Source organism: Meleagris gallopavo, chromosome 1 (assembly GCF_000146605.3).
Source record: "Meleagris gallopavo isolate NT-WF06-2002-E0010 breed Aviagen turkey brand Nicholas breeding stock chromosome 1, Turkey_5.1, whole genome shotgun sequence".
In the NCBI taxonomy this organism is placed as follows: Eukaryota; Metazoa; Chordata; class Aves; order Galliformes; family Phasianidae; genus Meleagris; species Meleagris gallopavo.
The window spans coordinates 161699780-161727515 of NC_015011.2; the positions used below are offsets into that span (position 1 = coordinate 161699780).

Sequence of the window (27736 nt, forward strand, 5' to 3'; positions counted from 1 at the left end):
TTAAAAGATCCCAGATCTGGGCACTGATTTCAAATGCTGGAAAACATTTGTCCAGTTAGTACAACAGCTAATTATCACTTCTAATATCATTTCCTTTATGCACGTTCATGTAATCTTTTACATTCTGCATCTTGTTATGTAACTTCTGTATTTGCAAGAGTATGCTGCTAGAAAGCTTTCCCCTCTGTTTATGCATAGATACTAACCATGATCAAATGATTTCAACAAACCCAGAATTTCCTTATTTGTAAGTGCACAGATATGCTTTTCCAATACCTGCAGTCAGTACCTATTTCACTTCCAAAATATGTCTGAAAGTGCATCTTTCAAACTTGATTATATTCCAGAAGTAAGGTCAATAATATTGGAAAAGAAATCCCCTATTCTGAGTTCAGTGTACTCAATTACTGTCAGTTCTTGGCTGCCACATCATACATGTGCGTGCCTTTTCAACTGACTGCTGCCCGTGGTCCCTAGTACTTTGCACTGCTGTTTCTTAGGGTACTGTTCCTCATTTTTAAGGTGCATCCAGTCTAGTTTTCATACTGATTAACTTCCCAAAGCTGACTCTAAAAGAGTCAGCCAATGAGCTCTTTGTTTTGATCAAACATATGAGGGTATGCCATGCTTTGTCATTCTTATGCTCTAAGCAGCCTGGATAAAACTGTCAGGAAGGATTTTGCAGTTCATGTAACCGTGGGTTTGTTTGAGGTTGGATTTGTTGTTTTTTTTTTTTGCAGTCATTGAATATCACAACATCAGATAGATCTTAATTCAATGATTCTTCATCAAGTATAACAGTTTCATTAGTCAGTTTCCTAGACAGCAGATCAATCCCTTAATCTATCTGATACATCAGATCTTCTGTAATGCCTATTTTCAATTAATCATATAGAATAGCAGTTATTACATATTAGTAGTTCAGTTTTTTGAAAGTTTTACATTAGCCGCTTCAAAAAAAAGATTTTCTTCAGTCTGCATAAATTTGCAATAAAGAGTACCACGTGTTCTCTGGAAGTGTTCAAAGCTAGGCTGGATGGAGCTTTGAGCAACCTGGTCTAGAGGGAGGTGTCCTTGCCAATAGCAGAGGGCTGGAACTAGATGATCTTAAAGGTCCCTTCCAACCCAAACTATTCTGTGATTCTATAATACTTTATGTCACTGTTTATTGCTACAATGTGAAGGATTTGGTCATTGTTGTATGATTATTTGTATATTCAGTTCTATTCATGCTACAGATGTACTGTCTTTTCAGCATCACTACTGACAACGTTAGTGCAGCTATGAGACTTATGTCACTGCTCTTTTTCTTCCTGTTATTTTCAGAACTGCTCCTTAATTAGCCTTACACTGAAGAGCTCCCAGAGAAAATTTGGAGAGTTTTCTTCAATCATCTTTTAAAAACTAAATTTAAACACATTAGATATCAGCTGCTGCCCTTGGACCACTTCTAAAGCAAGATGGGACTCCCCTGTTGCTTAAACCATCTTTTAGCATTCTGTGCATATTCTAGACAGCCACGTGTTCTCACACTTTTCTCCCCTCTTTGAGAATCACTCTTGTAAGCTCTGTTAGAAGTGTGTTAGTGATGTAACAACATATCCTGCAGAACTGAAGATCTGTTTAGTCCACGGTTTGTAGTCTCAAAAATGGTACATAGTTTAGCAGCCATCTTCTCCCATGACCTTATGAACTGTGACGAGAGAAGACAGTTTACAGGATGGAGAGTTCAATGACAGAATGGAAAAACAATGGGCAGAATGTTTTCTCAGCATTAAACTGCTTCCCAAGAAATTAGAATAGCATGAGGGTATCCTGGGAATTCCCCTGGTAAATATTTTCCTTTCCCTGACAAAAGAGGGTTATACAGAGATGAATCATAGTGGCATATATATTTTATATTCATATCGGATTTTTTATTGAAGAGAAAATCTTGACCAAGAAGAATGTATTCTAAACCTTACCAAGTCAATTTGACCTGAGTTCACTCCTTATTCGACCTCAGTGCTCATTCAAATATCAGTGCCTTTGATGACCAAAAGCATTTTGTCTGCCACTTTCCAATTTCACCCGAGGCAAATGGTTGCTGTAGAGGAGTACAGATCTCTCGGGCAGTTACAGACTTCAATACAGATCGTAATGTAAAAGACACAAGATCAATCAATGCTGTGCAGATAAGGAGGAGTAGGAACAAATGTCAACACAATTTCTATGTAATAAACTTCTAACTTAGCTAATTTACTCAGTTACATTAACTGATCTGTCAAAAAAAAACAACAACAACAACCACAAACCCACAAAACCAGAGTTTTCCCAGAGACTGATTTTATGATACACACAATACATTTGCTTTGAGAGATACCTACAAGCACCCCGCAAGCCTGCCCCCAACCTGTAAAACTCAATTTGATGCTTTATTTGGAACAAAAATAAACCAGACATTCAGATGCAGATGGCTTCTCCGGTATCCAAAAGCAATAGGTAGCCAATGACCACCTCTAACTTATTTGCAGAAGTGAAAGACAGCTGCTTGACGAACAATGAAGTCTAGAAAATGAAAGTGTGCAATTAAAAAGGCACACCTGAGAAGAGAAAGCCGATACAGCCATGCCTCCCTGCTGAAAAATGAAAAAGTCCTAACAAAGAGCTGAAGGTTACGCGTTGCTAGGATCACTATAGTTGCTAGAAGATGACTTTCATTCCATGTTATTTCAGTTTCTCCATATTCACTAACTTCCAGTGCTCTTAAGATGTCATACATAATGTCCTTCCAACATTTAAGCACAACCGAAGTGTATAGTTGCAATAAAACATTACAGGTAAATTTGTACGTATCCTTTTTCTTTTTACCTGCTCTTGTGCTAGAGTGACAAAGGGGGGCCTATGGAAAATCTCTTAGTCCCACAGCTATCACTCAATTGGCTCCATATTTCAAAGCTCAGTTATGCAGTATTGGTCCATGATCATCAACTGGGAGGCCTTTCCTTCCCTTCCCTTCCCTTCCCTTCCCTTCCCTTCCCTTCCCTTCCCTTTTTTGGAAATAAAAAGGTACCTGCTTATTCAGCACTTTCTTTCATCTAAATTACGGTCACTTGGAACAAGAAAAGCAAGAAACAAATATCACTAATATCAGTGGATTTTTATAAAAAGCTTATGCAGTAATATCATCTAAAGATGTTATTTCACAATTAAATTGCTCTAGGAGTATATGGCTGCCAATCTATTGTCTAGTATCATTCAGTCTCTGGGCACTGTATTGTAGCAAATAGTATAGTTCTCCTCTTCAGTGCCAAACTCATATATTAGAATTAAGCTCAGCCAGCCAGTACACTGCTGGAAACCTGAAGCACATTTCTTGTGAGAAAGGGTTGCAAAGGTTTAGATCCACAGTTCACTTTGTCTATTCTGTGCCACTGTTCAGTTCCAGTCACTCAGGAATTTTACAGCAAAAACAAGAGAGAATTTAAATCCAGTCACTACTGAAAGAAGCTCATCCAATTCCAGTTTTCATAGAAGGCTGGAGGGTTTCTGGTCTAACACAACCTAAAATGCAGAGAATTTGAATCTTAGGACATTTCTGCTGCGCAATGAACACCTTCCACGATAACCTGTACACAACGCTCTGCACAAACCTGGAGGTGGCTCATACTACAGAAAGAGCTGCACAAATGCCTTGAGCTGAGACACTGACAAGAAAATTAGAAAGCAATCCACCTTCAGAGGCTAATTTTTGCCCATTGGTCATCCCCAGTTCCCTGAAAGAAGCAGAAGTATCAAGAGCTGCACAGTGGATTAGATGGGGAATTTTATTCAGGTAAAATTAGCTGAAACAAATAAGTAATTTCTTTTAAACCCCAACGAGTTCTCTGTGTCAGTTTCATTAAGCAGCCACACATATTAACAGGGGAGGGCTGAGTGAAGCAATAAGAACACAACCACTTCATTGTTTGACAATGCCAAATTTAAGTGTAGACGGGATTGTGGCTTACCTGATCCTTCTCTGTAAAGCTTTTTCATTCTTTCCTATGGCTGTCGTCAAATTTGTCTTAGCGTATTTAAAAACGTGTTACCTTCCAGTTTTATTTGAAAGTGCTTACTGCATCTATATATAATCATTGCTTTCATTTTGCTACATGCATCATTTTGATGGGCTTTGTTATGTCAGGTGCAACTCTAAGTGAGTCACTCACTGCTTTGTTTGTACTCACCTAACAATCACCAGGCATCACAATGAAGGCTTACAACTTACTCTACACTTTGATTAAAAAAACAGAAGGAAAAACAACAGAAAAAGAAGCTCTGGTACACCATGTAATACATCTCTTAGTAGTGGGAACTCTGCAAGTTCACTGTATCTCTAAATTTTAGTCTGCTACATCTTCACTTAACTAAAATATTTTGTGCACATAGTTTGATGTGCATGCAAACCCACAAACAAAGCCCATCAAAATGGTTAGAATATCTTATGAACGGTAGCTTTGCCTTAAAAAAGACCAGTCTTTTTTTTCAGATAAATATGTAGTTATATTCACATAAAGAAATTAAGATTAAAAGGGATTCGGGCATGCATTTATTTTTGGTTCTTCTCATATATATCTACAGCCTGGTTTCCAGAGATCTCAAGCACAATTGTAACCACAGGCTTTCAGGACTGTAAATTCATCCCAGTCACCCAAAATCAGAGAACATAGTTTTAGGCCTGATGTCTCAGTATAATGTAATGTAAGTGGGTTGTGGCACAGGAAAGACAACTCATGTTCCTTGACTTCACCCAGCGTTATCTAACATTTAAATCAGTCCTTTATTACTATGTTCACACAACTATCTGGAATCTATGTCAGCAGACAATGCTGAGACTCTAAAACAGAAACACAGCTAAAAATGAAAACAGTTCCACTACATAAACAGTCCATAAAGATGAAATACATTACATTACCAGTCTCCGAATGCAGACCTTGAGAGATGTGCCAGCTAGTAGATGGTTAAGACTTTCAGCATATTGGGCCAAACTCCAAAACCCTCAATCTAGTTGGTAATTAACAGATATCTAGGTCCTCCACATGAAAGAAGTCTATTGTTTCAATGGTGACACAAATTTTTTCTTTCCTTTTCATAGCAAGTCTCTGCGCGTGTTTAAAGATTCCCTCAGGGTGATTAACAGTTTATGATGTTGGGAACTGGAATTTCTAAGTAGATTTTTTTTTCTTCACTTTTAATTGCCAGGAATGTGAACATTCTTAGAACACAGGTAGAACAAAATCATTTAACAGGACCAGTGTCTTCCACAAGAACTGAATATTCCTTTTCCTTGATTAAATAGCTAGAAAAATTAATATCCAAAATAATAACTTAATAATACCTAAAAACTAACATATCTACAACAGTAACAGAACTACAAAACACAGCACGGAGGGCCTGTAAATACTATGCACTATTTAGTAAGCAACATACCTACAGAGAACACTAGTGTGCATCTTCATAAATAATGAATAGCAGTCAGACTTCTAGGATAAGCTGAAGGATAACCCACTGAACATATTTTGTAAAGATGCAATGATCTGTACAAAACTATCATCTGTTCTCTGATTTATATTTGTCAATATATATTGGATGAATGAAAAATAACGGACCATATATAAACCAGACTTAAACTAATCAGCGTAATGAAAGAGAACATTATCTTAAAGTTGCCTTTCAAAAGAATGAAGTATGGTTACCTACACTTATCTGTAAGGGAGTAAGTTAAATCACAAAGGATAAAAGTAGGATGTGACAGAGAAGGGGCAGGTAGAAATATCAATCTGAGATGAAGGCACTGTAAGAAGAAAAATGTCAAGAAAACAAAAAGATAATCCAGTCAGAAAAGAACAAAAGAGAATCACGAAACATTTTCTGAATGTCTGTAGCTTTTACTGTTTCACTATTTTCTAAAGTCTGACTAGTGTCTCTATACCTCACCCAAGCTTATCTGGCCAAATGAAGATATACCCAGATCCCATTGATGGGACTCAAGATGTTAAAACCATTCCCTGAAGAAACAGTTGCTTTGAGGTCAGCTTCCCACTCAAAAAGCCGTTTATGGTTTGCCTACCTAAGCAACTGTTCATCTTGATTCACTACTAGTATTACTAGAACCACATAATACAAAAGCATAATTCACCAACTCAATAAATCATACCACTCACTAACTTAGTTAATCCTTTCACTGTCATCTTAACAAAGATGACAAACAAAAAGTTAACAAATGTGTAAGCATGTGGAACAGGCTGCCCTCACCTTCAGATTCAGTTCGTCAGTCCTGGTCTAGGCTGCAGAAGCTGGTGGGTGAGTCTCAAGATTGTACTGCTTCTAGAGGAGTGCTGCAGGTACGTCACTGGGATGTCTCTTCAGCACTGCTTGTGAGTTTGGGAAAAACTGAGCTCACCTGCTCAGCAATAGAAATTGCTTCCTGGTTGTAGAAAGCATATCTTACAGTACTAGATAAAAGAGAAAACAAGGAAATTCAGTTATTTTATACAAGCGACATGTTATAGTCTTTAAGAAAGACAAATTTCCCTTTTTTTTGTCAAATAATATGCATATAATATCCCTATTCAACAAGTACGCAGTCATGCTTCTGATATCTATTATTCCTAGTTCCCAATTTAAAGCTTCTGAGTGATGTTAATACGTTATAGTGAGTAACACAGATAACACTAGTATTATATCTTCACATGTAACTGACAGATATCAGGCAAAAGACCTTGTCATGACAGACTGAATAAGCTCCAGCGGCTTGCTCAGAGCAAAGGGAACACCTTTCTTGGTGTTGCGTTATATGATTCCATTCAGTTACACTATCTTTACTGGTTTCAAGTAAAATTATGACAGATTTCTAATAGCTGTATTTCAATGCATTATACGTGGAAAAAAAACCCAAACTTGAGCTCATTTGCCACTGATGACTGTGAAGCAAATGGAAGCTATATAATCATAAAAATCATTAGCTTCCTAAGCACACTAGGCAAGCAGTCATATGTGGTCATGGTGCCCAAGCAGAAATATGAATATATAATAACATTTATTGCTTATAAGATCATCATAGAATGGCCTGTGTTGAAAAGGACCACAATGATCATCTAGTTTCAACCCCCCTGCTATGTGCAGGGTCACCAATCACCAGACCAGGCTGCCCAGAGCCGCATCCAGCCTGGCCTTGAATGCCTCCAGGGATGGGGCATCCACAATGGATGGCTATATGGGTGGCTGTATTGTCTCCACATAGCTGATTAATACTTATCACAGTTTCAAAACATACATGCAAACATCAGAGGCTGTTTAGGAGAATCTTATTTCAGGAAGTACAACTTTATAAGGAAATCTCCTTTTAAAATAATTTGTTGTTAACACACTCATTATAAAATTTGGCTCTGTATTCTTTGCATTTGATATATTCCTCATACAGCCTGTGGCACCACAGGCACTTTGTAACATTCAGCAGTCACTTGCATGTGCGTGTATATAAATAATTCAGTAAAATAAAATGACTTAATCTGCAATCATCAGTTCTAATATTCCAGAAGGAAGGAAACTCTGTTCTCAAAACAAACTGCTACAGGAAAGGAATCTCTCTTTTTAAAATGTGAACAGAAAAAAAAAGCCACTTCTGAAACCACAGCCTGTTCTCTTCCACGTGCACAGCTCTTAAGCCAATCTCTCAGGCCTTTTATTCAAGCAGGTTGATTTTAGTCTGAGAAATCATCTTGTATTGCCACAATGCTAAAGTTCAGTTAGTATTTTTGCTGAAAACTTTGAGGGCAATGTAAACGCATGTACTGATGTGCTCTGAATCAAAATAACAGCAGTTTTTTTCAGAGGATACAGCAGCGAGAGCAAACAACAGCAACCAGCAGTGGCATTAAGCAACTCAGACACTCAAGAGTCTTTTAATTTATTACTTTAGCTGGAAGCAGAAGGTTAAACACCCCCTTAAAGCTTGTTTTTATTTTTGCCACTTCCCCACAGGTGCCCAACTACGGAAAGACCCTCTCACAACCCACACCACGAGAGGCACTACATCCCCGAGCACTTCAGACCAGACTAGGCTCAACACGAGCCCTTCCCACAGCCCTTCTCCCCTCACCCCCATAGCCAAAATGGCGGGACTGCACAGAGACAGTGACGCCCCCAACACGCCCGGCCCCAAACTCGCCCCGCCCACTCAAGATGGCGGACGCACCGCTTTCCTCTCAGCTCTGCCACCCGGCCCCCTGCTCCCTCTCTCGCGCGTTCCCATTGGCCAGCGCCGCTCGCACCGCGATTCCAGTCGCAACCAATAGCAACAAAGACACCCGCGCCACCTGCCGTGAGCGGCCCGCCTGCTCCGCGCAGCTATTCGCTCGGGCGGCCCGGCTCCTCCTTACGCGTGCGCAGAATGTGAACCGCAAGGTAACGAAGTGAGCTCGGCGCATGCGCACAGCGAGTGCTGGGCGCCCCCCGGCGGGCGGTGACGGGGCAGCGGCTGGCTGAGGTAACGCTGAGTGAAGTAACGCGGGCTCGTCCCCACGCGTGATCTTCGCCCCATGTCGGCCCCGCGCGGGTGTGGGCTCTGGCGGGGCGCTCACGGCCTGGCCTGGGTGCCCTTGTCCAGCCGGGGCCGGACGGCAACACCTGCATGCGGCTCCCCAGCCTGAGCAGGGACCCGCGACATGGAGGGGAACCGAAGTAAGCCTCAGCGGTATGAATGCGTGTTTTGAGCGGTCGCTAAGCAGATCTTGTGAGAAACTTTGCCGCAGAACTCGTGAGATCTCGTGAAGAGCTTCGCTTTTTTCTCCTTTCTCGCTCGAACGAATGAAATTTCCGTGCCGGAGTCGAGGAGGAGCACGTGGGAACGGCGATGTAATTTTTTGATGCTGTGTCGTTGGTGATCGTGGCCAGAAAGATCTCTGCCGCGCAGCTGAGAAATGCTTTCCTTTAGTGCTTCATTGAGTCTGCTGTGAAACAGACCCAGTGCATTTCTGACCTAAAAAACCCACAAGCTTTGGGCTTTTCCCTGTGTGTAGCTTAATTGCAGTACAGCTGCATTAGTTAAAAAGGGCTAACAGGAGGCAGGGATTGCTCATCTGAGTACAACAGACAGTGTGGATCACCTCACAGCAGCGTCATGTTTTAGTGATGGTAATCTGTGTGTGCTTGAAAAAAAAAAAAAAAAGCCTTCCCAACTTCTTTCACTGCAATGGTCTTTTGCTTTGTCTTGTGTTTCTGTGTAGCTTTTATAGCAGGAGGAGCGTTTCACCACAGCGCTTTTCTCTTGCAGTGTTCTCACTGATACCTTCTGCTGATAACTGCCAACATACCTTTTGGTGACAAGCGTTTTTATTTCTCATCTGAACTCATACTTGTTCATTCTGCACCCCTTGCAGTGCTGCATGGCTGTTCTGAAGAGAAGAACCGTCCCACTTCCAGGAAAGAGACAGCTGAAGGTAGTGTAATTCAGACTTATGGAGGGAATGGGAAATGTGGTGTTTGTCTGACGCTGCTTGGAATATGAAAATGGTAACTGGATGGCAACAGTTCCAGCTTATATTGTGTATAGAGTATGTGTGAGCACTATGAGCTTTTCATAGGAAACGCCCAAGTGTTTTTCTGGGGAACTCTGGTTTAGCCTGCTTTTTTCTTGCTCTAACTTCATTCTCTTGCGCAGTACTGAAAGATATATGATCACAAAGATAGAGGGAAAACAAAATCCCCCAGAAGCAATAGCCTCAGCCAGCTTTAGAAGTACTGCCACCAGGTGCCAGTCCATGCTCTGAGTCATCAGCTGGTTGAGACTGTTTTGGAGGCTGGGAAACTGAACACATTCTGTATCTGTTCATTCCACATCTTCCTGGCTGAGATCAACAAGAGCAGCTTTAACACTGAAGGGGAGATGAATGATATGAACATCTGTTTCTTTGAAATTAAAATTGTGCTATGAATTTCACAACTTTAGCTGCTGGATTTTCAGAGCACTCTAGCATGAGAAGTGGAAGAAAGCCTTTTAAGTTGAGAGATATGAGCAAGACAGGCAGTACTGATGTGGTCTGTTTGCTTTTGGCCTATGCAAGGTTAGAACTGACCCAGAAATGAAAGGCTGTTCTGTCACCCATCATCTGAAGTGGACCATCCACCACTTTTAACCATATATTGAAATTACATCAAAGTGTCTGAAAGCAGGTAACAAACAATGGCAACAGTTTTGATCTGCCACAGTGGAATTTTTTAACGATATGTATTTTTTAAAGAGGGATATTACATGTGCTTGTTTCCCAGTATTTTAAATTTGTGATGCTGTTAGGCACAGCAAGAGGGTAGGAATGGCCCAAAGCACCAGTTGTCTCACTGACAGTGTGCTGTTCCAAGAGACTTTGATATATGTATATACTTGCTATTCCTGTGAATACAAAAGCTTGTTTAATGTTGTTGAGTTAGTGCCAGATCAGTAATGTTACAAAAAGTACTTTCCATATTGCCTGTTTATTTTTAATAGTAAGTTTTTAACTCTGATGATATAAACATCTTGTGGTGTAGTGACAAAGGATTGTTACTTTCATGAGCCTTCCGAGAGTAATTGTAGGTTCTGTACTGGCATAGCATTACTTGGCTTCAGTTGTAGCAATAAAGTCATTCTTTGCTAAGCAAAATAAAAACAACTTTTTGCAAGCCTTGCAGTAGTGCTGCATCTTGTGACTGCTGGGGAGGTGTCATTGTGGCACATTTGGCAGCCATAACTTGTTGTCTGAAAATAGACTGTAAACCTTGTGTGGTGACAGTGGACTGTAGCTCTTGAAGTGGAGCGGGGGAAAAAGATTTACTAATTAACTGCTTAACAGTTGAAAATGGGAATTGGTAACCAAAACAGAGGACGTATTCCTCTTCTAGCATGGTCTGGTGACACAATCAGCTATATTTTCTTTTCGAAGTCCTTGCCAAAGATGTGCTGCTAATATTTTAACTTTTTTCATTAACAGGCTTAGTACCTCAAATATATATTCCTGGAAGAGAGGAGATGTGATAAACCGTGTTCTGATCAGTGGTTTAAAAAAAAAATTAAAAACCTTCAAACAAAATGCTCTTTTAAATATTTGTAATGGAGAAAGGAGGCATTCATGGCCAGGCTGGATGTGGCTCTGAGCAGCCTGGTTGGCAACCCTGCACATAGCAAGGGGTTTGAAACTAGATGATCATTGTAGTCCCTTTCAACCCAGGTCATTCTATGATGTAAGAAGCATATTAGCTGTTGCAATTAAAATACTTGGTGAGCAAAATTTACCAAACTGCTTTTATCTGAAAGTGTGTTCAACGTTTTATCTCTAGAATGTTTACCAAAATACTGATGGGGCAGGATGGTAGCTAAGGAAGGTTTTGGCTGTAAACTATCCACAAATGCCTCTTCTGTGGTAATACGTTCAGTTCTATCCATTGAAAACCTTCTCCTTTGTCATTTCTGAGTTTTAGTGATGATTAGGTGTCTACCTGTGCATCCTGGTCTGGGGAGTCTGCTTTGGCATGGAGATTGGACTAGGTGATCTCTAGAGGTCCCTTCCAGTCCCTACAGTTCTGTGATTCTGTGATTAATTTATAGTGAGAGTTAATTAATATTTAGAGAGAGGCTTCCAGAACACCCTTTGTTGATGTACTTGAAAAATTATTTGAAGAATCACAGAATGGTTTGTGTTGGAAGGGACCTTTAAGATCATTTTGTTCCAACCCTCCTCACCTCCCGCTAGACCAGGTTGCTCACAGCCCCATCCAGCCTGGCCTTGAATGCTTTGGGAGGGGGGGCATCCACAGCCTCTCTGGGCAATCTGTTTCACTGTCTCACCACACTCACAGTACTGAACTTCTTCGTAATATTTAGTCTAAATCCACCCAGTTTGGGTTTAAAACCATTTCCATGTGTCCTGTTGTGACATGCCCTCATAAAAAGTCCCTCCCCAGCTCTCCTGTAGGCCCCCTTCAGGTACTGGAAGGCCACTATAAGGTCCCCCCAGAGCCTTCTCCAACTCTCTCAGCCTATCCTCATAAAGGGAGGTGCTCCACCTCTTCCTGATCATCTTTGTGGCTCTCCTCTGGACCTGCAGCTCAATGTCAGAGAAGCTTCATGGACCTTCAGAAGTCACCCCAGTTCATCATTACATTGTTTCACTTTCATGCTTAGGGTTAGAAAATAGACTTATGAAAGTTTAAGCCTACAATAAGAAAAGCACGTGTCTTGCCTGATCTTTCAGAAGTACTAGACCCCTGCTTCCCTCTAATGTGAGTGGGAGCCTTTGAAAAGTCTGTTAAGAGCTACTCATGTTTTTGGATTTCTTGGAAGCTGTGCAGATTTGTAAATGACAATTTGTATTTCAGGTGATTTGAAGGCATTTTGGACACAACTGGAAAGTAGAAAAGTGGATCTCATATTTGAGCAGGTGCAAGAAGTACTGCTGCTGCTAAAGGAAAAGATCAAGAATGGAACTGCCACAAATCAAGGTTTGAAATCCTTGTAATGATTCAGCAGGACTGTGAATGAGCTACAGTCTTATTTCATATTGAAGAAACCATTGTAATATTAGCAGAAAAAATTAACAGCAGTTTGTTATAAGAATGTCCCTGATTTTCATGGAACTAAATGTTTTTTATCTACATCAAAATCAGAAGATAGAACTAGAGCAGTACACAGGTTTGGTTTTTAATTTTACTAGTGTTTTAATTTATAAAAATATTTATTATTATTAAATCATCCCTGTGAATCTAATCTCACTGTACATCTCACTGCTTCTGTGCAAGAAAATGTGTGATGGTTTAAGATGCTTCTAAACTGATACAGCTACACTCTGCATTACAGTGCTTGTTTTAAATTGGTACTAGATTTTTGGGGGGGTTAACTTGAGCTCCTTAATCTTGATTTTATGACAAAATGTTACAGAATTGCAGAGCTAAAGGTTGAATTTGAATCTCCAGGTATTGTATGAATCTATGCCATACTTAAATTTGTATTTTCCTATGTGTTGTTCTGTTCCATACTAAAATACTAATGTGAACTTTACTGACATTTGTCTGCCAACTTGTGATATTTATTGCATAGGGCAACAGGTTGAGACAGAACTAGTTACCTCTTCGTGTTCTTATTATCTGAAGACTACATCCAGCAATTCAGGAGTAGCATTACTTTGCTCTGACAAGATCCTGTCCTTAGCCAGAAGATGGTCAGTCTGGTGACAGAAGCAAAGAGAGAATCTTGCACTGATTCGTGTTTACACAAATTGCTGCCTCTGAAAACTACTGGATTTGTGTTTAAAAGCGTTCCAGCAGCTTTCTGAAAGCAAATGTGCTTGTTCAGTTACTGTTGTGAGCTGTGACTGTGCTGCTATTCCTAGGTGTGTCTGTTCAGGACTGTAGCAAAAAGTTAATTAGAGTGTCTGTGTTGCAGTGCTCTGTATTAGCACAGTGAGGAAATAAATGTGTCTAGAGCATAGCTTTCTTTTTCCTTCTAGCAGTCACTACTATCACTGTATTACTATATTGCACTTCATATCTGTTTTTGTTTTGTTTTTATGTAGAATGCTGGCAGGCTTGGACACTGGTAAACGAAGCTGATCTGGGTGATCTTTTAACGTTGACAAGTGGTATGTGCATCTTAATTGCATTTATTTGCTATGTAGCTTTAATTAGTCTTACCAGAAGTTTGTTTCCTTATGTTGAAATCAATAAAGTAGATCTCAGGAGCTTGTTAGCAGCGCAAGGAAAAAAATGATTATTTCCTCTGCAGTTACTGAGCTGCAGACATTCATCTGGGTTTGTACTTCTGCGGTTTGTGTGTGTGCATATGGCTTGGACCAAGTGAAGTTGGAGATTGCAGTAAGAAACACTGATAAACCTGAGCTAAAACCAAAGTTGGCTTGTACAGTATTCCCCTCATGGCAATACCCTGCCAGCATTTTATCTCAAATAATGAAGAAAAACTTGTATGTGTTTCCTGAATGTTACCTCTGTGCAGTTTGAAAGCCTCGTGGGAGACTTTAATACTCAAGTCACTTAATGGCTGGTGAAAAAGCATAAATGTTTGCAGTGTGTTTCTGTCTCAGATTTGTCCATGCACACTTATATTTTTCTCCTGTGGGGAGAGGGAATGGCAGGGGGAGGGAGCAGAGAGAGAAGAGCGTGTGTGAGCTTCTCACCTGAATGCAAACACATCATTTCTGTATAAGTGCAAAAAAATTCCTTTCTAGGAGGGTTCTTGTTAGCATGCTTTGTTAACTGCAGTTCATAGCAATGCATTACCTTTATAGTGTTTTGGCAGTTATCTCTTTAGTAACTAAATTCAATTATAGATTATTAAAATGTGGACCGTGGAGGTTTTGCTGATATCCCATTTTTTTCAGTAAATGATGTTCTTGATGAAGAAGATACACAGGAACCAAATCCTAAATCACCTAAATCACAGCATCCTGTTACAGATGACAACAGTGGAAACACTGTAGAGGGTTCACACAGGTCAGTGTATTTATTTAATACTTCCAGAATGGCAAAGCTCATTACTGTACCTATCTTTACTGAATTTGAGAGTTTTTAATCTCTCTGTATTATTTATATATTCATTGATTTAAAATCAACTTTGAGTCCTGACAATTTTCAAAGTAAATACATATATTTTTAAATTGAGCCATATGGAAAACCTGAGGTTTTAAGTAGACTTATCTAATATACCACGTGAAAGCCTTGCAGGATAGAACATCTGTTTTGTTCTGAATGAAGATCCATGATTATTAGCAGAATTACCAGTGCTGGAACTTGAAAGTTTTAAGTTCAGTTCTCAAGCTTTCACAGACTGTGAAGATTATTATTAGGGACACGACTTCATTTTCATAATTAGCTGTGGAAGCTAATTTGGAAGATAGAAGGAAAGGTATGGTTCCTTTTTTGTCGCTGTCACTTGTTTGGAATGGCACTGTACGTGTCTGCATATGGTGTCAGAGATGTTAGGTATTGCAGGCAGTCGTTCAGTAAAACCCTTGGCTGCCTTCAAGCTTTCCTACACTAATAATGCTGAACCACTAGAAGACTGGTTGGCTTACTGATCAGCTGAGATGCTGTTCTTTTCTCTTTTTTTTTTTTTTTCTTTTCATTTCTCTCGTTCCTATTAGCAAAAAGGAGACGGTTGAAAAATCAGATTCAGGGAGTGAGGAAGCATCAAGTGAAATTCAACGTGTACCTTTAAATCGCCAGTATCGGATCCACAAGTGCTCCAGTGCATGTCTCTCCAACAGAGCAGTAAGCTCCTACAAGGGTGAAAATCCTCTTAAGATACCAGTACTGTTTCACTTTCAAAGACGCCATGCGAAAGCAGACTGCCTTTCAAAATCACTGGATGTGCATTACAAAGCTCCCTGTGGCAGGAGTCTGAGAAGTTTTCAAGATGTTCAAAATTATTTGTTTGAGACAAAATGTGATTTCTTATTTATTGATCACTTCTCTTTCAACACATACGTCCTGTTGGGCAGGAACACTGTAAATCCAGAACCCCTTGTGTTTGATCTTGATATTAGCAATGGAGCTGAATCTGTGCCTATTTCCTTCTGTAATGACATTGACCGTGCCAGATTACCTTATTTTAAATACCGGAGGGCATCGTGGCCTCGTGGATATTATCTCAACAATTTATCCAGCATGTTTCTTGATTCATGTGACTGCACGGATGGCTGCATTGATAGGTAAGTTGAAGAATCTAATCCCAGACAAACAGTGCATAATGCATCAGTATTAGGGTGGTGTTGGAGGTGTGAAGGTGCGCAATACCAAGCAGTGCCAAATGATGAAGGAAGAACTCTACATGGATATCTGCAGTAGCTGTCTTGTGCCACAGTGTTGACTGAAACCACTGTGTCTTTGTCTTCTCCAGAATGTGGGTGTTCCTACCTACCCAGCCTCTGTTACAGAGAAGGAAGCAATCAAGATGTGGATTACGATGTTCCTTCACATTTATTCTCGGACATGCAATGCTTCTCCTTTAAGTGGAGGAGGAAAGCAGATCTCGTGGTTTTAGGAAAGGAGTGGGGAAGGGAGAGAGCTGTGTTAGCGGATGGCGGCTTATTTTTCTGGGAGGTAGGGAGGATTTCTGTGTGATAACTTCTGCTGCAGTTCCTTCTGCAGGATGATATCCCTCAAGGCTGGGATTTGACAGCCTAGAGAGGTCAGGTAGTTTGGGTCATAGATTAATTAGGGCAGAGGAAGAAACCTCTTTTACAGTCTCTACACCCCATCTTTTCCTTTCCTTTCCTCAACAAATACTGTAAACACTGAGGTCACACAAGAAATTTACATTCTGGACTGTTCCAAATGGTGTTGCTCGTTGTTGTTGTCTTCTAAACCTTGCTAACTCTGGACTGTGTTTAACTCTGTGAGAAACTGCTACAGTTAATTTATGTGAGTTCAGTTTCCTGCTCCCCTGAGGGGTATTTGTCTTTTACCTGGTCTTTGCCTGCAGGTGTTAATCTTGGATTGAATATATTTTGTATAATTGATAGCTAAAGGACACGCTCATATTGCTGTGCTGTATAACTGCCCATGTCCCTGCATATAGAATCACAGAATCACCAAGGTTGGAAAAGACCTTCAAGATCATCGAGTCCAACCATCCACCTGTCACCAATAGTTCTCACTAGCTTGAAGTAGAATCAGATTCAGTAACTCAAATTATTTAGTTTTAGCGGGGCGGTGGAGAACACACAGCATGCTCCTTCTGTGTGTTGAGCCTCACCAAGACCTGAGATGCTTTGAATGTGTAGTTTCAGGGGTTGAGATTTGGCTAATTGCAGTAAGTCTTTGGAGCAGTCATAACTTAAGATGGTGAGGATCAGCATTACTGCTGCAGTTCTTCAATTGGTAGTGTGGAATTATTCAATTCTTAGGGCCTAGAGTGGGAGGAAAGTGGTGAAGTGGTGGCTAGCAGACTGGCATGCTGTGCCAGAACAGGTGATTTTCTTTCCTTCTTTCAATCCATTTGACAGTGTCCTGTTGGCAGTGATTTCTGTCACACGTCAGCTTTTTGTGTGTGCCTTTGCAGAGGCTGGCAGAATGGAGAAGAGGGGGGACATGATTTTTGTAAGCACACATAACCAGGCAAGAGACAAACAGGAGGATGGGGTACCTGAAATGACCTTTTGGAGCAAAGGTGGAAAAAATTACCAAATAGTGCATTTGTGTTTGTATATAGTCGAGTACATTTTAAATTATCTAGATGTAAGTTTGATTTACTCTGCTCCAAATACATTCTGATTTTTATACGATGCTTTACCTTTATTTTCTAGGTCCAAGTGTGCATGTCTGCAGCTAACTGCAAGAGGCTGCCGTAAAGTTTCTCTGTCTCTTAGTACTAAAACGTCTCGTGGATACAGTTACAAAAGACTGGAAGGGCCTGTTCCTAGTGGGTAATAAAGACAGAGCTATTTTGTGTACTCTTTACAACTGTATTGTCTTTGAATTACTGAAACCTTGATTTTTTTTTTTTGTCAGTTTTACTAATTGATAAGAATGGTTTTTACAGAAATAATTAATGTGTCTTGAATAAGAGAGATTAAAAAAAAACACTTTTGTGCTGCAGATACTACAGTTTTCACATCTTAGTTCAAGGCCCAAGAAGAGCAACACAGTATTACCTGCTTTAGAAGCTCAGGACTTACCTGGCCCTTGTACTTGCTCATTCATGCAATCAATGGGAAGAAAACCTGGATCTATTGCAGGATCTATTTCAAGACTGTCACAGCCAGTATCAGTCTAAGAACACACAAACAAATGTTAAAAAAGCACAGGTCTGAATTCTTTTAGTGTCATTTGGTTAAATCCTAAACTCCTGATAGCTGAAGTGAGGTCTTGACAGACAGGCTGTCTTTGCTAAAGTCTCTTCCAATGAAATCAGCTGCCTATTTAAGATTTCTGCATGTCTGACTTTCTTCTGTAAAATAAAAAGGTAGCTTTATTTTTTGTCATCTTATACAAAAATCTGGCTGACAAACTCTTAAAATTATTGAGTCAACAGTCAAGAGTGTCGTGGGTTTTGAAGCAGTGCTGTGCCATCAGTTGTAGCCAGGCTCTTTATCTTTTCAGCCTTGTTTGTTCTCAGGAGTGAAATTAATACTAGCAACTTTACTTTCCTGTGTTTTATTCTGCTTTATCTTGACAGAATTTATGAGTGTAGCGTGTCGTGCAGATGTGACAAGATGATGTGTCAAAACAGAGTTGTACAGCATGGCATTCAAGTTCGGTTGCAAGTGTTCAACACAGAGAAGAAGGGTTGGGGCGTCCGCTGCCTGGATGATATCGACAAGGGGACGTTTGTTTGTACTTACTCAGGTAACAGAAGATGACCTGTGGAAGACTTGTAGCATAACTTTGACCTCCCCTCTGTCCTATGCCATGGAATTTCTTTGAGAAGCAAGCAGGGAAATTTGAAGTTGGGAAAGAAGTGAGCCTGTATGACCTGAACTTGCAGATGATCAGATAGACAGAAAAACCTTGAAGGATTCTGCAGTGTGATGGTGCTATCTGGAGCAAAGCCTGTCACATGTACATTTTCCCTCACAAGTCTCTGCATCCTGTGCAAAGGGTAGTTTTCCTTCAGTATAGGTGCATTCATCTTCTGTTTTCCCAAATAATTCTCTTGCCTTTAATACAAGTTTGAGCTAGGATACTGTGTATAACCCAGCTTAATCAAGTAACTGTTGATTAATTTTATATATTTTTTTTCTTCCAGGCAGGTTAATGAGCAGAGCTGAAGTTCAAGAGTTGGGAGGTGCTGATCAAGACTTGAAAGAGGAGAGCGCTGTGAATGACAGAGGGCAAAGCTTTTTTTCCAAAAAAGAAAACTTGACTCTAGCTGTTCAGACTCTGAGATTGAACTCGTGCAGACTGGCAAAGATGATATTCTTGAGCAGCAGGAACCTTCTTCTGATAATGAAAATGAATCAGCTCTGTAAGTTTACCAAACATAAAACGTAATAATCTGATATTCTTGAATGTCTTCTATAAAACATGCAGTAGCATTGAATGTTGTTTGCCAAGAGGTGTTTCTTTTACTTTTTCAACCTTTTAACTCCTGGTTGTTGGTTTTAGTGGGTTTTAGTTATTCCTATATACTAATTTTCCTCACGACGTGCGTCCCTTTAGCATTTGTTAGAAATCCCACTTGTCTCCTGAGTGTCTTGACCTCTTCAGGGCATGAATCATTATGCTAACTTGAAAAGAGAGAGCAATTAAAAACATACTTGATGACACTGGAGGATTTGATAATAAATTAGCCACTAACTGTGGCTTCCATCTCTAAACCTTTTCTTCTTTGTCCCTTAACCCACTCTGCTAGGACTTTTAACCTTGCCAGTTAGGAGTCTGACAATGCCTTACTTTTACAGGTGTTGTTGCAATACACAGAAATTGATATCTTGATTAGGTCTCACAGCCTATCAGGATTCCTGAAATAAAACTACAGCAAAATAATGCACGTGGCTTCATCAGTAGCATACTGTAGTCTTTTTCAGAAGAACACCAGGAGCTTGTTTTCTTCAATTTTCTGCCTTGCTTTGCTTACACTTTCTTTGTAATACCTGTAAGTAATTGCAAATACTTGTTTTGTGGGGATGTATGAAAATTGAACACAGAGAAAGAATTTGTTATTCCAACTCTTAAAAAAATAAGAAATCTTTAAAGAATAGAACTCTTTCTGCCATTATCAGTAGCCCAAAGAAATATGATCATGGTTTTTTTTCATGGAAAGAAAACATATAAATGTTTTAGGTTGAATTTTTTAAAAGATCTGGTACTTATTGCTAGATGTTATACAGATACTCAGATTAGGTTTAGGCTGGTATTTTCTATTGTACTCTAAACATAAATGTGACTTTTGATGTTTTAGGGATATATACAAAATACTGCTTCCCATCCTTCTTCACATTTCACATCAGGAGAAGGTTGAGATTCTTCTGTGTGAGAGCATTTTCTATATCTGCTGTGTATTGATGTCTCACCCTCTATTCTTTCTCCCCATAACACGTGTTTTGCTTTCCTGTTTAAAGCTATGTGTCAAAACTATTGAAAGCAATAGCAGCAAAAAAGCAGAACTCTGTGTAGGTGCTCTATGTTGAAGTGATATAATAATCAAATAACAGCAAATTTGGTTCTCAGGAGCAGTGAAGAAGGATGTCAAAGCAATTGCTGGTTTCTCACAAAAAAAATAGTGTTTTATTCAAGTGCTGTTGAGAACTTAGCCTAATTCTTCCATTCTTAAAGGTAATTTGAGGTGAAGGTAGGACTACAGGCAATGATCTGTTCTTCATGAGCTAGAGATTCTTAAAGAAACGTGTGCTGTGTGAGTTATTTATGTGTCTGTCCTTTGCAATTTCTCTTCCTGTACAGAATTCATCCAAGGAATGTGAAAACTGCAGCTGTGAGAAGGCTTGGAACTAGAATAGCTGTTGTGGATAATCACCAGCTGAAAATGGTAATGTTAATAAGTGGCTTTAAAAGATTAATATTCACTATGCTGGATATATATGTTAATTTTGACCTTTTTAATCTCAAACACATTTAAAAAATCCTAACGACCTTTCTTCATGAAATTATGTGGGGAAATGGCTCTAAACTTGGAAGAGGGTAGATTTAGACTAGATATTAGAAAGAAATTCCTTAGTGTGAGTGTGGTGAGACACTGGAACAGGTTGCCCAGAGAGACTGTGGGTGCCCTCTCCCTGGAAGCATTCAAGGCCAGGCTGGATGGGGCTTTGAGCAACCTGGTCTAGAGGGAGGTGTCCCTGCCTATAGCAGGGGGTTGGTGATCTTAAAAGTCAGTTACAACCCAAACCAGTCTGTGATTTTATGTCACGCTGTGAGCTGAGCTGGAAGCTGTATCCTGTCCCTTCTCTATTATCAGCTGTTCAACTTCTTGCTGAGAATGGCACTAGTTACTCTCACAGCCTTATTTTTTCCAACCTCACCCTTTGCAAACACTCCAGTTATGAGTCTCAATAAAGGATTCTTACCCCTTCACCTCCTATGTTAACTAATTGCAACACTGGGGAGTCAGAATGATAATACTTTTGTGATGTCTCCCTAGAAAATGATACAGCAGGGAGAGAAGAAAATCATGGGAGCAGTAACTTCATGCAGTGGCACAGTGAAGAGAATCTTACCTGCCCCAAGTGCAAAATGTTACCCGTAAATATGTGCAAAGGAAGGAGACTGGTGTAAACTTACTCTACAGGTTTCATTGCACGTTATATTTTCGTGCTAAAATTGGGCAGTTTGGTTTACTCCAGTGCTTCCATAACTGGTTTCTTTACTGTTCATTTTATTAAAACCACCTACAAAGCATATTTGGGCTTTGATTCAACTTAACACAAAAACATTTAGACTAGTGAAATCTTTGGGTCTTAAGCACTTACATAAATATTATGTTGAGTGGTGAGCTTCTTCCAGGTTGTTCCAAAGAATAATTTGAAATTAAGGTAGTGGTGTTGCATTGCAGTAAATGTTTGGACCTTTGGAACTCAATGTCACGGTAGGTTTGAAACTTAAACTCTGGAGTCTTAAAATCTATTTATTATCCTTTGTTGACCCAGAGTTGCATACAGCAAAAATACATCACAACCTTTTCATTATTTTTTTGTTTCATTTAAAGGAGGTTGATACTCTGGTGCACAGTGCCAGCTCAGATGAAGATAATATTTCTCAGCCTCAGCATTCAAGCAAAACAGAACTGACCAGTGGAACAAACAAAGAAAAAGAAAGTAGGTTTGCAGAGTTACAAATACTTACAAGTGCACTCTTAGCATACTTGTGCCCCATCATCGTGTGATAGACTTAAAATGGAAGCAGTGGTCTTCGTGTTTGTTGCAGGCCTGTTCTCAGGATAGAATGCTGATGCCATGGAGTGCCTAGGCTGCTCTAGCAGCTCAGCAGCACAAAAGTTATTGCTGCCTTGTGTATCACAGTGCTTTAACTACCACAGGATTCTATTTTGCCTGCAAAGTTGACCTTGGGACACATTAAACAGTTCATAAAATTGTTTCTCAACTACAGGGCAGCTGTGGGAAATGCTATTTCAAAATATACACAAAATAATGTTGTGTCATACCCTCTGTTTGTAGCAGTCAACAAGAAAGGATACATGGGAAATTGCAGGGTTGGGAGCATTCAACCTTGGGAAACAATGTGAAAGTGGTATTATTTGCACATGCATCTTGCTTCTGTCTTCATTTCAGTTTGTGATTCTCTTAGAAATCAAGTTAAAGTAGAGAATGAGGAACAAAGGCTTTGTGGAAGAAATCGTTTTGGAGTGGGATTTGAGAAGAAGGGAGGGAGTGGGTCACTCATGGGAGACATAAGCAAATGCTTTAGGCACTGCAGCAGGAGGTGCAGTGATCTGCAGCACAAGTGGTGAAAGGTGTTTGAAAGGATAGTTACGACTTTGCAAATGGTAAGGAAACCACGTGCACTTTGGAGAACAAAGAAAGATGGATGGAGAAGAGTTTGGGGCCAAACAAGGGCTTTGGGTTCTGCTTTAAACTAATGTTGAAAAATAACTTGGACATCAATTGACAGGATCCATCCAGAAGCAGAAGGAAGAAGATCTGGTGGAAGTTGGACAGACGGAGCCTGCTGAGATGGGCAGTGCAGAATGCAGAAGGAAGAGTCTGTCTCTGAAGGGTGTTGCTTGTGGCAGATCAGATGTGCTGAATGATAAATACGTTGTGAAGCCGTCCACAAAGGTTCCAAAAAAAGCTAACTGCAAAGAGGAAGCTCACAGACAGTCAAAACAAGGCATAATTTGTATGGATGCAGATGGTGACAGGACGCTTCTGAAGAATGCTAATGATGAAAATATCTATATACTAGATGCCACGAAAGAAGGAAATGTGGGTCGTTTTCTTAATGTAAGTAAAAACTTGCACGTGTTCTTTTACTTGCCTTAGCTTCAATGAGTAATAACATCATTTTGTGTCATGAGCAAGAAAGCATTTGCAAAAGTCTGTTCTATCATAACCCAAATATATGGTTGGGTGTGTGTGAAGGCAGCGTGGTGCTCCCTGCACTCTGACGTGACAGGACAGCAGATTGGCTCATGCCAGCTGTGAGGGCTTATATAAGATGCATGGTCTATACTATCTGTAGGTTTTAGCAGTACTAGGCTACAGAGTGAAATATTCCCAAGTAATGAGTGACACTTGTTTCCTGAATTTTAGAATATCGCTTTGGGAGTGTGGGGTATCTAGAGATCAAATTATGCATTGTACTGAACCACAACCCTTCTCCCAGCTTCGCTTTTTATTCCCAAACCATTGTAAATTCTGGCTTATGCTGGTTTAAAGTGAGTGCTGTGATATTGTAGGAAATTCTCAAATATGACTGAGCTGTAGAAAAAAAAAAAGTGATCTGCCATACTGTGAGATACCTGGTTAGTAAGTCTCTCAACTTCAACTTACCCTGAGATAGCAATGATTTCCAGAGAACCTCCAACTAAGATGAATGCTTCATACATCTGTATGCACTCAACAAATAACTTATTTCTCTCTGTTGGCATGGATATGAGTCTTTCTGCAAAATCTGTGCATATATTTAAGTGTTACCTCCTTGCAGAGGTAGTATGGGGCTAAGAGTAGTAGTGCATCTTGCTGAAACCTCCCTTCTTCATCCATGACCATGCATGTGTCCCTATTGCTTGCTCCACTGTCATTGAGATGCATGTCATCTAGTGATAATTTGTGCTGCATCGTAAATCAAAGATGATTTATCACCATAAATTACTGGAGAACAGCTTGATAAAAAGGTTTTGATTTTCCTAAGAGAGGGTATTTTCATAGTATGATGGAGATGATGTGTTAGAGACATGGCTAAACAAAACCAGTGGCAGTGGCATTAAATAACAGCAATTGTATTGACTGGAATAGGGGAGGCAGGAACTACTTGTAGCAGTGACATACCTGACACAAAATAGAATCTTTAGTGCAGGACCAGCTGTTTCACTGTTTCTAATTCATGTATTTTGTTTCACAGCACAGCTGCTGCCCCAATCTCTTTGCACAGAGTGTGTTTGTAGAGACTCACAACAGAAGTTTCCCATGGGTTGCTTTCTTCACAAACAGGTGAATTTTTCAGAAGTTTAATGTTTGTTCAAGGCACTAGGGAAGAAAATAATGCTTAATTATTAAGGAAACGTTTTGCTAAGGGTACAGCTATGAAACCATAAAACTAACTGCTTATGAATGACTTATTGTGCACTGAAGACTGAAGTGAAAAATCTGCTTGTCACTAAAAGCTTTTTATTTAGTTTGCACTGAAATATGATGTGGGATAGATTGGTGCATCCAAATGGATGCATCCATTTCGGTTATCATTAAACCTATTATTTCCACTGAAGAGTAGGCTTAACTCAGTGTGGTCATTTTAAAAGCCATGGTTGACTGGTCTTAGTGTTGTGTCTCAAAGAGTGGCCAGCAGAGCTGTGTCCTTTAGAGCAGAGTTGGAGCCTACAGAATCTTAAAGTTGATACAGTTTCTCTGTGGGCACACCAAGCTGACTCCAAACCTTTTCTTCACAGCTGCCAAGATTAGTAAGGTTCTGTGTAGTCAGACTTGTCTTGGGAATGTGGCAATAGGGGTCTCAAGTGGAAACTTCCTCTGAAGGTAGAAGATGTGGTTATCTCCTACCAGATGTCAAGAAGGGAAAATGCAGATTGCAGGTGCCAGTGAGACAAAAGAAGGCCACAACCAAACCCAGGAAGGAAAATACGAGCTATAGGAAGTAAGTTAGCTGATCAGTGTCAGTGGGAGTGCTGGGAGAGAATTTACAATGCAGAAGAAAGGATTTATTTTAGACAAACCCTCTGCCTGAGGTACACAGATATTCTGTGGAGCTTTCCAACCTTTGGCCCAGTCCTTGATCCTGTGCTGATGCATGCTGTGGATTGCCTTGTGGGGCTTTATGAGAACTGTGAAGACAATAGTTTGAAACAAGATTTTATTTTAGCTGGAATCTTTCTTGTTCAGGTAGTCAATAAATAATTCTGTAATGGGGATTGAGGCCAAAGGGCAGAGGCAGTAGTGGTCAGCAGAAGGCAGTTAGTGGGGATTATTGAAGAAATGTTCTCCTAGCTTGTCCTGTTGCTTTGTCAGTCACCCCCTTGCAACTTTTCTACATTAAGTTCTGCATTTGAATCATTGAACTTAATTTTATATATTCTGTAAACTTACCCAGCCACTATTTAAATTATTTGATATTTCTGGCTTCCAGAACATCCTGAGGCAAAAAGTCTCATATTACAATTATGCTCTGCTTGAAAAGTTCTCATTTGCTTTATTTTCAGCCTGCTGCCTGATAATTCACTGGATATCCCTTATCTTACCCTGTGAGAAGTATCACAGAATTACTCTTCTTTATAGCACAAGTGTATTACTGTATTTTCCCTTGGTTGTACCTCAGCGTCTTAGTCTCTATTTAATTTTGCATTCATTTTGAACAGTCAATTTCCTGCGTAAGAAATTACTTCTCTTTCACATGCTTGTCACAGTGACAGGTTCTTGAAGAACTTTGAGTCCTGGGCTTTGTGCACATGTGCAGTGCAGTTGCACTAAAAGGTTGCTTGAAGATGGTAACCTTCATCACCACTGCACCTAAGCAACTGTTTGAACCCCAGTGATGCACTGTGCATAGTAAAAGGAACAAAACTGAACATGCTCTCATTTAGATGTATTCATGTATCTTTTTTTTCCCTTTTCTTTGGTTTATTTTTTTCCCCAAAAATTTGCCTGGAAGTTAGAATGGGTTGTTTAGACCCTGACTCAGGTCAGGCTGCTTGACAAAACCTTTATTGCTAGGTACTGGTATTTGCACTCAGTTCTGATAGGGAAGTCAGCATTCCTTATATGTCTTGGTGCCAGTCCTTATATCTCTTGGTTCAATCTGAGCATGCTGCCTGTGCAATGCTTTTGCCTCCATATACGTTTGGATTTTGCTTGTGAGTTGTTGGTGACAAATTGTAAGCACATTACTGTCTCACTTAATTCAAATAAATAGACCAGATGTTTTATTTCTTAGGCATGTGAAAGCTGGAACTGAACTCACGTGGGATTATGGATATGAAGCTGGAAGTATGCCAGAGACAGAGATTTCCTGTTGGTGTGGAGTTCAGAAATGCAGGAAGAAAACCTTATAGAGCAAGCTTTCCTACTGTCAGCACCTCATGTACATAGAGATTTATATGCTGTAAGGGACTGGACAGTGAGCAGTGCAGTTAAATCTGTGGTGCTAATTACATTGAACTAAAATGCCTTTTATTTGATAATTTTTTTAATTTACATTTAAATGTCATTTTTATAGTTTACATGGATAAAGCTGGTTGTCATACAGACAGGCATCAAACTTTTCCTAGATGATGTTTTCTGTGCTCTTAAACTTTCTCCCCACCTCCTCCCCCACATCCCTTCCCTGCACACCTTTCATTTACAAGCTGGAAGAAATCATGCTTTTCTGCAGTTTGTAACAGAAATATGATGGGTGTGCACAGCAATGGTTGGGTGATGTTTTCTGTGCTCTCTTACAATGATGAATTAGCATAACTCGGTTTCCTGAAACTCATATGAATGCAAGTCTGTCTGAGTGCTGAGAATTATTTAAGTATACCTAAATCCATTGGATCTGGTGGGACAGTTTGTCTTGAGTAGTGATGAGATTAACCAGAACTTTTGCAAAGTTGTGATCATCTACAGAATGAGCTGGGCAAGTCCTGCTGCAAGTGAGAGAAGTAATTTACGTCTCCCTCCATGCTTATGACAGAAATTGCCCAGAGAGGTGGTGGATGCCCCATTCCTGGAGACAATTCAAGGTCAGGCTGGATGAGGCTCTGAGCACCTGATGGAGCTGTAGTTGTCCCTGGTCACTGCAGGAGAATTGGACCAGATGGCCTTTGGGTGTCCCTTCCCACTCAAACAATTTTTTGATTCTGTGAAATCCTTCAAGAACTACCGTGCCTCATTTCAGTGCTATGTTGTGTCACAGAAATCCTTGCTGCGTGGTTTGTTGGTAGGAAAGAAATGGTCTACGTTTGATGACACTGTGTGCAGATTCAGGAAGAGGCTGTAAAATTGGTAGATCACAGAATCATTTGACTTGGAAAAGATCTTCAAGATCATCAGTTCCAACTATCAGCCTAACCTACCGTGTCCTGTCTCTGAACCATGTCCCTAAATGCCATGTCCACGACAGCTCCAGGGATGGATACTCCGCCACTTCTCTGGGCAGCGCATTCCATGACTTAACTACCCCCTCCATGAAGAAATTCTTCCAGATGTCCAATCTAAACCTCCCTTGGCACAACTTGAAGCCATTTCCTTATGTCCCATCGCTTGTCACCTGAGAAAAGGGGCCAGCACTCTTCTCTCTGCAACCTCCTTTCAAGTAGCTGTAGGGAGCAGTGAGGTCTCCCCTCTGCGTCCTCTTCTCCAGATTGCACAACTGCAGTTACGTCAGCCATTCCTCAAAGTTCTTGTTTTCTAGACTTTTAACAAGCTTCATTGCTTCCTCTGTGCACACTTGAGCAACTCTCCATCCTTTCAGCCCAAAACTGAACACTGTGTTTGAAGTGTGGTCTCACTGATGTATACAAGAAGCAGCCCTAGACAGTAACGTGATCCCACAAGATGGTAGATTTTTTGTTATAACATAATTTTTAGCGGTATTTTCCATTAGT

General features: G+C 40.1%; 1 protein-coding gene and 1 long non-coding RNA gene across 2 annotated transcripts in view; one reads left to right on the forward strand and one right to left on the reverse strand.

Annotated features, from left to right (window-relative positions):
- Positions 1-2588: 2588 nt before the first annotated feature.
- Positions 2589-8206, reverse strand: LOC104917496. Its single transcript, XR_004162600.1, has 3 exons — positions 8123-8206; positions 6277-6476; positions 2589-3543 (listed from the first exon to the last, which is right to left on the reverse strand). It is a non-coding gene; the product is annotated as an uncharacterized LOC104917496 (long non-coding RNA).
- Positions 8207-8471: 265 nt separating this feature from the next.
- LOC100550682 (histone-lysine N-methyltransferase SETDB2) overlaps positions 8472-27736 on the forward strand; it is a 40578-nt gene continuing 21313 nt past the window's right edge. The window contains 15 exon segments of the mRNA XM_010728795.3: positions 8472-8703; positions 9402-9461; positions 12373-12495; positions 13566-13631; positions 14388-14499; positions 15150-15716; positions 17313-17432; positions 18185-18354; positions 18755-18834; positions 18837-18973; positions 20410-20494; positions 21671-21779; positions 22594-22925; positions 24046-24134; positions 26086-26200. Coding sequence (XP_010727097.2) covers positions 8688-8703; positions 9402-9461; positions 12373-12495; positions 13566-13631; positions 14388-14499; positions 15150-15716; positions 17313-17432; positions 18185-18354; positions 18755-18834; positions 18837-18973; positions 20410-20494; positions 21671-21779; positions 22594-22925; positions 24046-24134; positions 26086-26200 — 2181 coding nt within the window. The 5' untranslated portion in view covers positions 8472-8687.